General features: G+C 38.8%; 1 protein-coding gene across 2 annotated transcripts in view; it reads right to left on the bottom strand.

Moving 5' to 3' along the window:
* The window catches only part of CERS6 (ceramide synthase 6), a 325,266-nt gene that overhangs the window by 69,302 nt on the left and 240,363 nt on the right, over positions 1 to 15,601 (bottom strand). For both annotated transcript variants that reach the window (XM_043576957.1, XM_043576956.1), the window contains exons 5-6: positions 10,501 to 10,551; positions 6,530 to 6,622 (exon numbers count right to left, since the gene is read on the bottom strand). In XM_043576957.1, the coding sequence (XP_043432892.1) occupies positions 6,530 to 6,622; positions 10,501 to 10,551 (144 nt within the window). The remainder of the gene's footprint in view (positions 1 to 6,529; positions 6,623 to 10,500; positions 10,552 to 15,601) is intronic.

Below are 15,601 nucleotides of genomic sequence, written 5' to 3'. Positions count from 1 at the left end.
TGAACCAAGTTAATTACTATAGTAATAGCTAACATTTATTGAGCATTTACTATGTGCCAGGCACTGCTCAAAGAACATGTATTACTTTTTTATGCACATAATACCCTTGTGACTTAGGTTATATGAACTCCATTCTTTGGATCAGGAAAGCAAGGCACAGTAAGTTGGTCAAGGTCATACCAGTGGTGCTGAGAAGGTAGATGGATTCCAGAGCCCATCCTTTTAACTTCTAAGGCAAAATACCCATAACTATTCCCTAGTCTAGAAGAAAATGAGAAAAATAATAACTTTTTCATAAAGATACATTTAAAGATCTGTCCTTTATTACAAGGTGTCCTTTCTCCTTTAAAATATTAAAACTTCCTTTACGAATTGAGGGTGGTAAGTAGCAGGTGTTCTTTAAATTTCCTTACTAGACAAAGTAAAAAATTGGCAACTTTAAGTCAGTTCCCCTTCCTAATTATTTTTGCTAACTTTAATTGACCAAAAATACAACAATTTGTGACCATTAGTTTTGGAGGTTTTTGTTTGTTGGCTGGTTTTAGCACTATATATTGATTCAGCCAAATTTTGATCACTATGTACTAGGTGATGTTCTAAGCTCTATTCATCAAGCACTACACAAGTTTCACAGATATTATTTCATTAAATTCCATGCCATCCTGCTTCCTTATAAAGGAGATGCATTTTCTTCACTCTAAAACTAACTGAAGCAGGAAAATCCAGAGCATGGCAAGCCCCTAAAAGGCAGCTAAAGCATTCGTAGCAACAGGTACCAGTTATTCTCTACAGAAGTTACCAGACAGCAAACACAAGCCCGTCAAGAAGTTTCTTGCTAAACTTAATCACCACACTTCTCTCTGTTAGGATCTTTTACAAGATGTAGTTTTTCTCTCAGGTTAAAGACCAAAAGAGCAACAAGCTGATTTCACCAGCTGGGCCCTGGAACTTGGCCATGGATGATTTCCTACAAAGGACTCCGAACACAAGTAGGGTTTATTGGCCAAGGGCCCAGGCCTTCAAGCCAAACAGCAGTTTAGTTAAAAGGGACATAGGGCTTAGACACAGGCAATCTGTTCTGAGCTCCAACACATTTATTAGTTTCCCTTGGAAATTCTGGATGTGCAGGAGAAATACACATTGTGAACAGGTGCTAAAAACAGAATTTTAATAAAAATTAAGCCTTGAGACATAAAAGATGTTTCAAAAAATGTTGAATACTGAGAAGACACCTGTTGTTTTAATAAGATACCTTAACAATTTTGTGCTTATAGCAGAAGGAAGGAAAAGAGGAAGGGAGAGAAGGACAGACAAATGGAGAGAAGAAAGAAGAAAAAGGTAAGTAAGATAAAATCCTCAAAATACCTTGGAGGCACATAATAGGGTATTTAAATTACAAGTCCGTTATACCAAATGACTACATCTGGGCTGTCCCTTCCCTCTGGGAAGGTTAATAATAATAACTCTCATCACTGACCAACTAAGTACCAACTCTGGAAATGATCAAGACCGTGTCAATGTGCTCTGTCACCACAGGGATGAGAGGTTCTCCTCTCATTTTCAAACACCAGATTCTATTTGGAAACAGCAACCGAAAGAAAAAAAGCTGGCAATACTCGAATACTTCTGGAAAAAAGAGTTTATGAACATAAAAGCCATTTTAGAAAGACTCAGAAACTCATTAGGTCACACACACACACAAAATGATTTCTAAACTTCACTTCAGCTACTTATTGTAACAGTTTGAGGCATGCATTCGGATTCAATGTTTATAAATCTGGGTCCTTATTTGAAGCAGCCATTCAAGCTCATTGTCATTTAACAGGGAAATGAAAGAAAACATTCTTTATAACCTTTCTATCAATAACCCTATGAAAAGCCTTCCATACTGTGTTGTCAATGAGTGTCTTCAAACATCTCTATTTCATAATTAGAAGGCTGTTTTTAGAGGGTTTAGTTAAATAGTTGCAACATACAAGGTAGGGAATGCAGTTGGTCACCAGGACATTTGATTAATCCTCGCTGATGGATGGAACAGCAGATCCTCAGAGTAGTGGAGCAGTGGAGAGGGAACCACCAAGGACCCGCAGTGACAGTCAACAACAAGCAAAGGAAAAGAGCAAGGGCTACAATTCACCAGTAAGAGAAGGCAACAGAGAAAAAGGCCTTCCTCAAAAAGTTAAAAATAGAACTACCCTATGACCCAGCAATAGCAGTACTAGGAATTTACCCAAGAGATACAGGAGTGCTGATGCACTGGGGCACATGTACCCCAATGTTTATAGCAGCGCTTTCAACAATAGCCAAATTATGGAAACAGCCTAAATGTCCATCAACTGATGAATGGATAAAGATGTGGTTTATACATACAATGGATACTCCTTGGCAATGAGAAAGAATGAAATTACGCCATATGCAGCAACGTGGGTAGAATGGGAAGGTATTATGCTGAGTGAAATAAGTCAGTCAGAGAAGGGCAGATAATCATATGTTTTCACTCATATGTGGATCTTGAGAAACCTACCAGAAGTCCATGGGGGGAGGGAAGGGGAAAAAACAGTCACAAACAGAGAAGGAGGGAGGCAAACCACAAGAGACTCTTAAATACAGAGAACAAACTGAGGGTGGATGGGGGAGGTGGGGGAGAGGTGATGGGCATTGAGAGAGGTGGGGGGAGGGTGATGGGCAATGAGGAGGGCACTTGTTGGGATGAGCACTGGGTGTTGTATGTAAGCCAATTTGACAATAAATTATATGAAAGAAAGAGAAGGAAGGAAGGAAGGAAGGAAGGAAGGAAGGAAGGAAGGAAGGAAAGAAAGAAAGAAAGAAAGAAAGAAAGAAAGAAAGAAAGAAAGAAAGAAAGAAAAGAGGCCTTCCTCATTAAAATCTGTGCTGAGTAATACACAGGTCTGGCAGTGGCTAAATTCCCATTTTGTTTAAGAAGAAGAATAAACCAACTGCACCAGGAACGTACAAAGGTACTCTGGCCAGCTGAAGAAGGGAAAGGTGCCAGACAGATGTCTAAGACAAGCTACTGGTGTTGACTAAGAAAAAATGTACACTTAACTGCTAAACGTTGGCAACATGTGTAAGGTTGAGATCAATTCCATGAACCTCATCGTAAAATTGCCCTTTTTATACATAGGTGGTTTCTACACTGATGCAAGGTATACTAAATCCATACAAAATGATACACTTCAACCACTGAAAATCAACCACTTATGATATTAGAAATGGTCATTTGACTTAAAACAATGAAGACTCTATGAGTCCTCTTAACTCACTGAAAACACACATTAAATGAATGTTGAGGAAGTTCAAGCAAATGGAAGAAGTTTGGTGACCGCTGGTACAACAATGACTCGCTAGCAATGTCTTGGCTCCTGGGAGCCAAGTACAGTTATAGTCTTGATTTTACTAATCTCTTTGACTCTAGATGACACACGTAATTCTCATTAAGCAAAGAGAAACCAATAAAATGGCAAAGAGCTGCAAAAGGCTCACTACTTCTAATTCAGGAGCATGGCAAGGCAAGATACAAGAATTGCTATGTGTTTAATCTAAGAGTGAATCACAGAACTTTGCTGGGTAAACTCGGGCTCTAATTCATTCCCACATAGCACAACCTTGAAAAATTTATATCAACTCACTGTATATCAATTTGCCCAGCTACAAAATGGGAAAATATTCAAACCTCTTTTTTTTATATACTAGCTTTTTCTGTAACTAATCTGGAAAAAAAATGCTCCTCAAAAGAAAATAAAACACATGTTTTTCAGCATGAAAAAGAAAGCAAATTCTGACGCATGCTACAACATGGATGATCCTGAGGGCGTTATGCTAAGTGAAATAAGTCAGTCACAAAATGACAAATACAGTATGATTCCACTTCTATGAGCAGCTAGAGTAGTCAAATTCATAGTGAGAGTAGAATGGTGGTTGCCAGGAGCTGGGGGGAGGGGACAATGAGGAATTACTATCTCATGGGTACAGAGTTTCAGTTATGCAAGACAAAAAGAGTTCTGGAAACTGGTTGCACAACAATGTAGATGTGTATAATACTGCTGAATTGTACACTTAAAATGGTTAAGATGGTAAACTTTTATGTTTTGATTTTTATCACAATTAAAGGTTTAAAAAATAAATAAGTAAAATGCACAATAAGCCTAGCATAATGCCTAGCACATAGACAATCAGTCTTCAAGTACTATATACCTGAATGAAGAAGACCCCTCATGTAAGACAGACAAAATTTAACCTAACTGGCATACCATCACTGAAGGATCTTTAAACATTTCCAGAAACTGACCACAGTGATGCCATGAGTAAGGAACCACAAATTTTTGTTGCCAATGAGTTCTCTGCTTTCCCAAGCCCTAGTCCTTACAGGGACCATCCACCTCTTGTGAGATTCAAAGAACTCACATCACATTAAGGCTGTGTACCTACACAGGTAAGGAAAGACAGCTTTTTGCCAGCCAAGAAAGCCTCTGCTGTAGGAAAGTGGAAGGCATGCACCTGGGGAAAGGGGATGCAAGTACTAGAGCCAAAGACTCTTCAATGTTCTTCTGTAGCCACTTGGATACCACTCTGCAATTTAGCAGATGAATGATCTAACCAAGGAATTTACAGTATTACAAGTATTGTGCTCCTTGACAATGCATGGTTCTGTTTGCAAAAGAGTTTGGAAGATATCCATTGGTAAATCAGAAGACATTCTGATGAGTCCATTTATTCATTCACCCTACACTTACTGATCCCCATCATAAGCAGGTGCACTGATAGCCATGATATAAAGATGAACAAATCTTGCTCTTCTATTCTCCAAGTCTAGGGAAGGTAGGTCCCCCCACAGTTAAAAAAATTAACTATGTACACATTGGGCATGATATAAAGATGAACATATCTTGCTCTTCTATTCTCCAAGTCTAGGGAAGGTAGGCCCCTACACAGTTAAAACAATTAACTATGTACACATTGGGCAACTAAACACAGAGGATGGAGTGATAAAAAACCTTGGGGTAATCGAATTAGCCTTCAAAGAAGATATTATTTTTGGACTAGGTCAGGTTTGGGAGGAGGGAAATAGGGTATATACTAGCCAAGGCAAGGTCTTCTTTAAAAAAAAAAGGTGCATGAGAAAAATTATGTCTGAACAATGATGAAAAGACATTCATAGATAGGACATATGTGTGTTTCAGAAGGGGGAGAAGAGGGACGGGTAGTAACACTGGAGAGGTGGGTTTGAATCATGTTGATAACCTGCGTATTGCTCCAAGTAGTCTGGCTTTGTCTTGAAAGGTTTTAGAAACACAACTCTTAGGTGGCAGGTAGACAAGAATGACTACTTAGATAGGGGGACCATTTAAAAGGCTACTGCGATAGATTAAGCAAAAGTAGAGACAACTCAAACTCAATGTGTCAGTGACGTTAAGGGTTCAGGTATGCGGCAAAACAAAGAGGAGAGCCAAGGAAAACCATTAGCTTACAGAACTGTTGGTTATAAGCATTACTGGAAGAACAAGGCTAGGGGATGATCATGTCTTCAGCTGGAAATACGTTGCACATAAAGTTCAGTTTCCTCATTTATAAAATAAGGTAACTAATAAATGATCCCAACTGAATCTTGGAGTTGATGGGAAGATTAAATAATAAACAAAAAGGACATAATACTATTATTTATGCCTAGATTTGTGAAGTATGGACCTGGAGAGAACCCAGGGCTGAAGAGAGACATCTTGGAGTTACAGGTACATAAGTTATGGCTAGTAGTGCTGAAGGTTATAAGCTTGATCATACCAGGAAATGATGCCCTATAATCCAGGACTAGACCCTGGCACATGCAAATATGTGGCACGTGAGGCCCTGGACTGGACGCCAGCAAAGACGATTTTGAAGGCATGATCCAAATATGGGAATCTGGAGAAAATGGTATGATAGAAAAATTATAAGCGGTAAATAGCCAGAAGTGCCTATTCTTTCCAGAAGCTGGTAGGATGAGAGCTGGAATGGGTAGGTTTAACACTTAAAAGGTCAAGAGCACGCACCCTCAGCAAAAGCTACTCCAGGGGAAGGGAGAGGTGGAGGCTAATCATAGTTCATTCAGGAATGTTGTATTTTCATGATGTGTTCTGATGTTAGATAACTTTAATTCAGGAAAAATTCATTCGTGTGGCTGGAGCACTGAGAATTTACTCTCTCCCGGGGGCTACAAATACAATTTTTCTTCTTTATTTAATTTGAAGAATAGAGGGCCTTGTGAATCAGACTGAGAAAAAAAATTACTGCTGTCAGGATTCATTGATATATTTTTTCACAGAGAAAAGAACACTAGATTTGGAGGAAAAAGGGAAGAGACAATGCAAATAAAATACAAAACACCAGAAATGAAAATAAGAAACTTTCTGGAATAATGCAGGGCTGGTGCTGCCAGAGAATAGACATGAGTGCCTTTGAGACGCTACTCCCATCTGCCAAGGGCCATTAAGGACATATATCTGCAAGCAATTTACAACATTACCACTCTTACCTTTCTTTTGATATCAGTGAACTGGGAAAACATTAAAGACCAATAATACGACAGCTCCAGGATATAATAGTAGTGAAGGTCAGTTGTGAGTGGCTGGGGATTAAAGAAAAAAAAAAAGGAAGATTAATAGTTAATAGGAAACCAAATTGTGTCCCAAACATCTCAAGTTCAGTGCTGAAAAGTGACATGGTCTTATGCCTCCACAGATTCCAGCCCCATTCTCTCTATGGGTAAGAGGGCTTTGAAGCATGTCTCTAATACACAGCTTAATGGCATTAAGTTTGTTTCATCTCCAACCAAAAAAGTGTCAATGAGTATGAACATTTGATACCCAATTCGCTATTTACTTTAACAACAGCATTTATGGTTCCTTGATAGAAGGATCTGTTAAGATTTCTTAGGCAACCTGAAAAAAAGCCTTTTAATACATACAGAAAAAGAATAACCCTGGAAAGTACCATGAGATTCCATAGTATAGGGGCAAGGGAGGTAGGTGATAGAATGGGTGCTAGATGGGATGATAGATGGGTCATGAAGGCAGAGTTTTGAGTTCTGTATTAATCAGAGCTTTCTTGTTATTAAGGAATGTTCTGTACATTGCAATTATCAGAAAAGATAATTCAAAAATATTTATTAAAAGGCAGAGGGACAAGGAAGCTGCCAAGAAATACCAGGCTAGGCCCTCAGCCAGGAAATCTGAGATCAAGTCTCAGCTCCATAGCTCAGTGGGCCTTAGTATACCTAGGGGTGATACCTGTTCTGTTTCAAAGGTCCAAGAATGGGGAGAGGCTCAGAGAGCCAGTAGAAGTCAAGAACACTTATTTTGTTTACTAAGCTATAATGAAATGTCTTACTTTACCAGAATGAATGAGAGACCTTTGAAATGCATTCTATCCATGCTGCCCACAATGTAATAGTATATATGGTAACTGCAATTGAAACTTTAATGCTCTAGGAACCAATAGCAGCGTAACAAAGTACTTTCATGAGAAGCTGGCACTCTCTTAACTACCAACCCTACCAGCTTTATGCACTGGCATCAAAGAAAACAGTTGTCCCTCCCACTGATCTCTGGCAACAAAACACATGAGGGGACAGGATATTATCCCACCAGCAATCCCAAGCTCTGAGTAACAATGACCATCAGTGTGTTTATCAAACTCAGCACCATACTGGAGAGAATATATTTTCCACTGAATTGTCCTTTTAAAATTTGCAGGCATTAGCAATAAGGGATGGGTATTCAGGTCAGACATATGGCAGCAATGAAGTCTAGAAAACAGGGCACTGGCTTCAGGACCTTGGGAGCCAAGGTTAAATTTCAGTTTTAATGAGCTTCCCTGCACCACCACCTGGGAAAAACCACGGCGGGCTAGGAAGACAGGTGAGAGTACATCTAGAAACCACAGAGTTCCTAAGAGAGCATCATATTACAAAACTACCATATTCATGGAGTGCTCTGCAGTTGACAAAACTACCCACATGTTAATTTCTCTGACTCTCATAAAAACCCTATAAAATTAGTACCATCATTTTCTAGATAGTATAGCTGACAGAAAATTGCTGTCAAGTTAGTTCAGGTTGAAAGGCTAATCACAGGTCTTATAGCTAGTGAGGCCCTGTGACTGCTATTCTAGGGCTTCTCATTCCCAACTTGTGCTCTTTACGACAAACTATCTAGTCCCAACTAAAGATCACTTTCCATTATTTTGGACTTAAAATATATGCATTATATAAGAACCATCATATATGTAATAAATTACATATATATTCATACACAAGGAGCAGTGTGCCTTTAATAAAATTGCAGCAGACCACTGCTCTTTCATATAAACATTTGTTCAATTATTTACTTAGTATACATGCTAAAAACATAATAAATATGCTTCATGAGCACTATCTTTAAAAAAGTGCTCTTAAGACTTGAGACTGACTTTGAACTGTAATCTCTGTAATTATTCAGCACAGCTACCCACAATGCACTTTAATTACACGCATAATAATTACATGCTGTTTAATTTTTTTCCCCACACATATAAAAAGAAAAGTAGCTGATTTTTTTATGAGAATATGGAGTTTATCAAAGATGACCATTATTCCTTCAAGAAATCATGAAATGTTCCTAAATTTCGGGGGCTATTACCAAATTATTCATTGATAAGCAATGATGTCTTACTAGCAGAAGAAAATATTGATCTGAAACTCCAAATACACAGTATCTTTCCTTCTATACTGATGTTTCTTATTTTATTTTTTTGTTATTTTATTGTTTTTTAAAGATTTATTTTATTTTAAAGTAATCTCTTATTTTATTGTTTTTTAAAGATTTATTTTATTTTAAAGTAATCTCTATACCCAATGTGGGAATCAAATTTATAACCCCAAGGTTAAGAGTCACATGCTCCACATACTAAGTCAGGCAGACACTTCAATGTTTCTTATTTTTAAACATATCTATCTACCAGACCCTCAAATTTTCATGTTAAATCTATAGTTTTGTCTGTGAAACAGCCTGCAATTACATTTTGGCCCACTGCCCCAACAACTAATTATCTCAGAAAAAAGCAATTCCTTAGCTCCAGCCATAAACGTGAAAGCTATTTCAGACTATGTTATAGTTATAAAGAGGAGTGGGAATTATATTTCATGTGACATTTGTCCTAATGTTCATACGACAGAATTTTCCTCATAAATGCAGTGCATTAGAGCAGCTGCCACATGAACATTCAAGTTAAGGTTTCTAGAAGGCTTTGAATACTTTTATAAATAGAATTCTAGATGTATATGGATTTTTCCACTCAGTATACCAATACAGGACACAACCAGAGGTGTAATGACAATATCCCAGGTATTTAAGGTAGTAAAATAGCAGTGGAGCCTGAGAATTACAACTGTGGACAGTAAGTTTTGATGTTGACTTCGGTCTCCATCAGAAAGCCCTAGAATGCTCAGCTTTCTCTAACCATGTCATATTGCTTGCTTACATGCTTTTCTAATATGGATGTACCCCATAAAAGAGATGGAAATGCAAACTCAAATTCCATTTCAATGTGTCCCTAGCATGAACTAGCCCAAGAAGTTTCCAACACTGGTCCCTAGCTCCTGTTGCAACACTGCGTGTAACAGGGACGATTACAGAGCATGTTTGCTTCCCATTAACTTTATGCACACCAAAAAGACCAAATGCCTCTAAGAAGACAGCCCAAAGAACCAAAGTCAAAAATCCAAGTTGCTTATCCGAATGTATGTCACTTTATCATCAAAATATCTAGTTGTATTTGATTCTCTTATATAACATATTCCAATTAAACTAGAAAAGACCCAGCTCTATGATATTCAAATAGTAACTGATCTGAGGACCACAACACATGCTAACCTTATTGAATTCATGGACAGAGGCAAAGGTATGTAGGGAGCAGAGATCTGAAATGCTCCCTTTCTGGGGTATAATTTTAATCTCAGTTTTGGCGATGGTTTTAAGTTTAGTGTAATGATACAAGCCAATTTTTTGATGCTCAAGGAAATGGTGTTTGATTTACATATTTAGAGGCTGCTCTTAAGCCGCAAAGTGGCCTGAACTCTGCTTGTCTGCTGCAGCCCCACACGTTGCCCACTTGCTGTCCAGACGGACCCTTGCTGGTGTCAGGTCTTCAGGCCCTCCACAGTAATTAGAAGATCAGCTGTTAGAAGCAAGAATCGCCCAACTATTGAATCGATTGTATCTCACTCTCCAGCAAATGCACCTTCCAGCTTATTCCATTTGCTAAAGCAACTGAGCTCTGATTCTGAACTTCACTGAGAAAACAAACTGCTTCCCTTAACTAGGCTAAGTCTGGCATCAAGCAGCAGGAGCAAGGGCAAGGGGCTAAAAAGTAAAGTGGCTGCCCAGCCTGCTGGGGCCTAAAACCATGAACCTGACATAAGGGAGATACTTTGTGTGTGTGAAGACCCAGTCGGCAATGTCTCCTTACCTGATAGGGGTAGTTGTACCAACAGTGCCTTGTATTCCACAACCAGGGGCTCTGAAAAAAATGACAAACACATTTCACATGTTTTGGAAATGAAGCAAGATTGCCCCCAGTATTTTGGGATTTCAATAATCGACCTGTATGAGAACTGAAGGACTTAACTAGAAGTAGGACTTTTAAAAAAAATAAATGAATTAAGTTCTTTTTCTTTTTAAAAATTTTTTAATGTTTATTTATTTATTTTGAGAAAGAGAGAGAGAGGGAGAGAGAGAGAGGGAGAGCGTGTGCAAGTGGGGAAAGGGCAGAGAGAGAAGGAGAGGGAATTGCAACCGTGAGATCATGACCTGAGCCAAAATCAGGAGTCAGATGTTAAACTGACTGAGCCACCTAAGTACCCCTAGGATTAGGATATTAAAGCAGCTAATATTCCATTATACAGTCTCTCTGGGTAATCTTCTAAACTCAACTGGTAGTATTTCTGGGATGGAATCCCCACTGGTGCTTTTTGTATTTTGGTTACATAGCCACCTTCCTACTATGCAACCAGCCTCCACAGCAGAGCCCTTTAGAAGTCCCACCCAGACCAGATGCAAATCATCAATCTCACTCTTATCAATAAACAATGCTGACAGTTGGTGCAAACTACCCTGAAACTCCTCTAACCAATGTTACAAAGCAACATTATCAATCAATCGTTTCATGCTTTGATGACCAGTGGTTAAGTAACCGGCAGGGATACTTATTTCAGCAGAACAGCTCAGACTAATTCCAGGCCTGAGGGAATTAACCCTCACAACACACTCCACCTCCCAGTTCATGGTCAAGGTCTTTTAAAGACAAAACAATCATTCTTAATTTGACAGCAATCACTTGGTTTACAACACTGTAAAATCAAAGAGAACATCTAAGTGTACACATATTCCAAACATTTATAGTAAGCAGGGAGAGACTGGTATAGATTTACACAGGCTGCTGAACAATCCGATAATACCAGCACAAACTTTCTCATATTTTTTGTATTAACTTTATAATTCTTTTGCATTCTTAACCCAAGCTATCAGCATTTTGCGGCATACATCTACATACATTTAATATACATCTGTATGTTTCTTTTTTTTAATTTATTTTTTAATGTTTATTTATTTTTGAGACAGAAAGAGACAGAGCATGAATGGGGGAGGGTCAGAGAGAGAGGGAGACAGAATCTGAAGCAGGCTCCAGGCTCTGAGCTGTCAGCACAGAGCCTGACGCGGGGCTCGAACTCACGGACAGTGAGATCATGACCTGAGCCGAAGTCAGACACTTAACCGACTGAGCCACCCAGGCGCCCCTACATCTGTATGTTTCTTAAGAAACACAATCTATCCTTAACTCAATCCATGTTTATGCATCTCAAAATGATAATACTGTCATTGAAAGATTAATGTGAGATATATTTGTACTGACCTGACCTCTTTCCTTACCTCATCCCAGATCCTATAAGATTAAAAGTTGCTGCTGTCTACAGTAGGATGATGTACTTGTCTCCCTGAAAGCCATAGATACTGTCACCCTATCATCATCCTCATCAGCCCTGCATGAATGAAGATCATGATGATGATGATGAAGACAGCAGCTAATACTTGTTCAGTCATCCCTACATCCACACATTTATTTTTTTAGGGTTTTTCCTCTGTGGTCTGTTATTTATTTAACAAATTAAAAAATTATTTAGCTCGAGACTGTCCCATTATACTTGTTTCAAAGAGCTTTTTATTTATTTATTTTCAATATATTTTTTAACGTTAATTTTGAGAGACAGAGGGAGCATGCGTGGGAGAGGGGCAGAGAGAGGAAGAGAGAGAATCCTAAGCAGGCTCCGCACTGTCAGCACAGAACCCAACGCAGGCCTCAATCCCATGAACCACGAGATCATAACCTGAGCTAAAATCGAGTTGGATGCTTCACTGACTGAACCACCCAGGGGTCCCCATCCCATACACTTTTCAAGGTTCTCACATATGAACTAATTTTGTTCTTACAGTAGCTAGTAGTATTTGTTTCATTTTATACATAGGTACGGTGAGGCCCTGAGTCTGTAAATAACTGCCCAGATTAAATAGCTAGGCAGTCCCAGAGCTGGAAATCAAACTCAGACTCTCTGGTCTTAGACCCAAATGTGACTACTGTGCACCCTGCCTCTGAGTATAATAAAAAAACGGAACCAGGCCTTTATTTAGGGAGCCAGACTGAAGTGAAAAGCCATTCTATGCACCAAACCATTCTCCTTTCATTAAAATACTACTAATTTGCCTTCCTTTCACCTGCTCTTGCCATTGACTACCTGTTCAGTGCTGTATACATCATGTAACCTCACTGCATGTAACATCCTGGTGTCTGAGTTGTATGCCTGTCCGTCTCCTCCATTTTCTCTCATCTATAACCTTGATGTTTATTACTGACCTACCTCACAGAGTGCTTGTGAAGATCAAATGAGACAGCATGTATAAAAATATTTTAGAAGCTTCAGAAGTTTCATATGTGGTTGTCATATGGTTATATAAATAATACATGTCCATCGAGGAAGATACAGAAAATACAGAAAGCAATGAAAAATAATGTGTATTTTCATCACTATTATCATTTCATGTACATCCCACTTTTGGTCTTTTTTCTATATTTCTGTATTTCTACATAAATATAGATTTATTTTTAATAAATTAAACACACGTACACACATAATTTTTAAATGGGCATAACATAGCAAGATCTATTTTAAAGTATAGTACAAATGTTGGTTATTATCCTTTTTCTGATAAAGCTGTATATTATCACAATAATGAGTTGAAAGTCCCTGAGGGAAAGGTATGTTTATCCCCCCAGCACCCGGACCCAAAGCTGACAGTGCAACGTTCATTTGCTAAATGCTAATGAAAGGAATACAGAATTAAACACAAGGCCTATGACAAATCTTGTAGCATGTATCAGTCCCAAGGCAACAGGGCATGCACGTGCTTGCCTCTAAAGATGCAGTGGGAATCTCTTCCACTGTGGCCACTCCTTCCAGTCACAGGCAGGAGAACAAAGTGTCCTAGAAACAGCCATTTTTTAGAGCTTTCCCTCATCTGTGAGTTTCTTGACTTGTCTGGTTTTTCCCTAACATGCAGACTTCTCCCTGTGTGCATCGGATGTATACCAACTAGACCTGTTTCCATTATGTGCCAAAACTTGACTGACCTGCAGATACACTGGATGAGTCTTTGTCTCTCAATTGGCCTTCACCCAGGTGAAACAGGAGCAATAGGCCTGCATACTATGAATCCGATGAAACTACCAGGGCCCTAACTCAGCCTGCAAGCTTATTTTCCAAGCATTTTAACTGTTTTATTTTTTTAATATTTTTAATGTTTATTTATTTTTGAGAGAGAGAGAGAGACAGAGTGCAAGCTGGGGAGGGGCAGAGAGAGAGGGAGACACAGAATCCAAAGCAGGCTCCAGGCTCTGAGCTGTCAGCACAAAGCCCTACGTGGGGCTCGAACTCATGAACCATGAGATCATAACCTGAGCTGAAGCTGGACGTTTACCAGACTGAGCCACCCCCCCCCCCAGGCATCCCCCAAGCATTTTAATAATAAGTTCTTTCACACTGATGCATGTTCACCTATACCTCTCCCTTTGACAACACTAGATACGAGTATCGTCTTCTGTATGCATACCACATTTTTCTAGGATCTCAGATTTTATGGGCTTCCCCAACCCTATGGGGCTGGTAAAACAAACACAAATGTCATCTTTCTCAATTACAGATTAGAAAACTAAAGTCCATGAGCAGGCGATTTTCCCAATTTTTTATAGTTCAACACTAGTGTATGAATCTGAATTAGCTGCTTATAATTTAATATATTAGGTGTAATTCCTTCTATGTGAATTGATACCATGAAGCTATCTTTTCTTTAAAATTCATTTTCTTTTATCAATTTTTCCATTTTCTACATTTCTATTCTGTCTTTTTCAGAATCATTTAAACATTAATTTGATATCAAAATTTGTATATTCCATCACATGAATTAAAGGATAACAACATAATTCAAAACATAAAAAGCTGAAATATTCAGATGTCAGGAACACTGGTAATTTAAAGATAACACACTGAAAACCCTAGGTTTAGAATGGTAGGCCTAGCATCTTCCTAAATAATAAGTTCTGTGCTTAGAACAGTGCATGGCAATTTAAGCACATTTTCCAGAAACAGATAAGCCTTTTTCACATGGCTTCACAATATCAACTCACGTTGTCAAGTGTGGAGAGTCTAAAAACCCAAGGATTTTCCCATCTTGTCATTCCAATACCTTGAGATTCACATTCTTCCATGTTATACACATACACTTAAATAATGTTATGAAACACTTCACAGATTCCAAAGTACTTTATATATATTACCTTATTTAATTCTCACAACAACACTGCAAGTGTCAGAGCAACACAGCCAGCAGGATATCCTAAGAGACAACATGCTGGCATGGAGCTTTTCAAACTGTTAATGCAGGTTCTGATTCAGTAGGTCTGGCCTGGGGCTAAGATTCTACATTTTTAACAAGCTTCCAGGCAGTGCAGATGCTAATGGGCCTTGGACCACATTTGAAAGAAGGTGACACCATCTTCCTGGTATTTACCATGTGCAAGGCACCCTGCTTAGCCCTTTGTTCCAATATTCCACAATTAATGTTTGATGAATGAATTAATGGATTATTCCTAATGTTTATAATAACGCTTTGAGGCAGAAATTGCCAGTGAAACAAAATTTAGCTAGAGACATTACTTCTCAACCAACCTCCCTCTTGGATAGAACTACATATCTAAGCTCTGGTGGGAGGGATATGACCAGAATTTACATGTGCCACTTCAGTATGGTGCCCCTAAAAGTTCAAGGGAATGTGTTCCTCTCACCCTTTCTCCACTCCTATTGGAAGGAGAACATGAAAATTGGAGCGGTCACCTGGGACCCTGAAATCTGTTTCTGTTGAGGTTGGTGTTAGAGGTCTCCTACCAGCCCCAGTCTGCTTACCTCTGGATTGTATGTGGGAGATGAACAAATTTCTATCATTTTTCTCATATCTAACCTACT

This window comes from Prionailurus bengalensis, chromosome C1, assembly GCF_016509475.1.
Source record: "Prionailurus bengalensis isolate Pbe53 chromosome C1, Fcat_Pben_1.1_paternal_pri, whole genome shotgun sequence".
Lineage (NCBI taxonomy): Eukaryota > Metazoa > Chordata > Mammalia > Carnivora > Felidae > Prionailurus > Prionailurus bengalensis.
The sequence above is the reverse complement of the archived record's forward strand: the minus strand, read 5'-3'. Positions and strand labels throughout refer to the sequence as shown.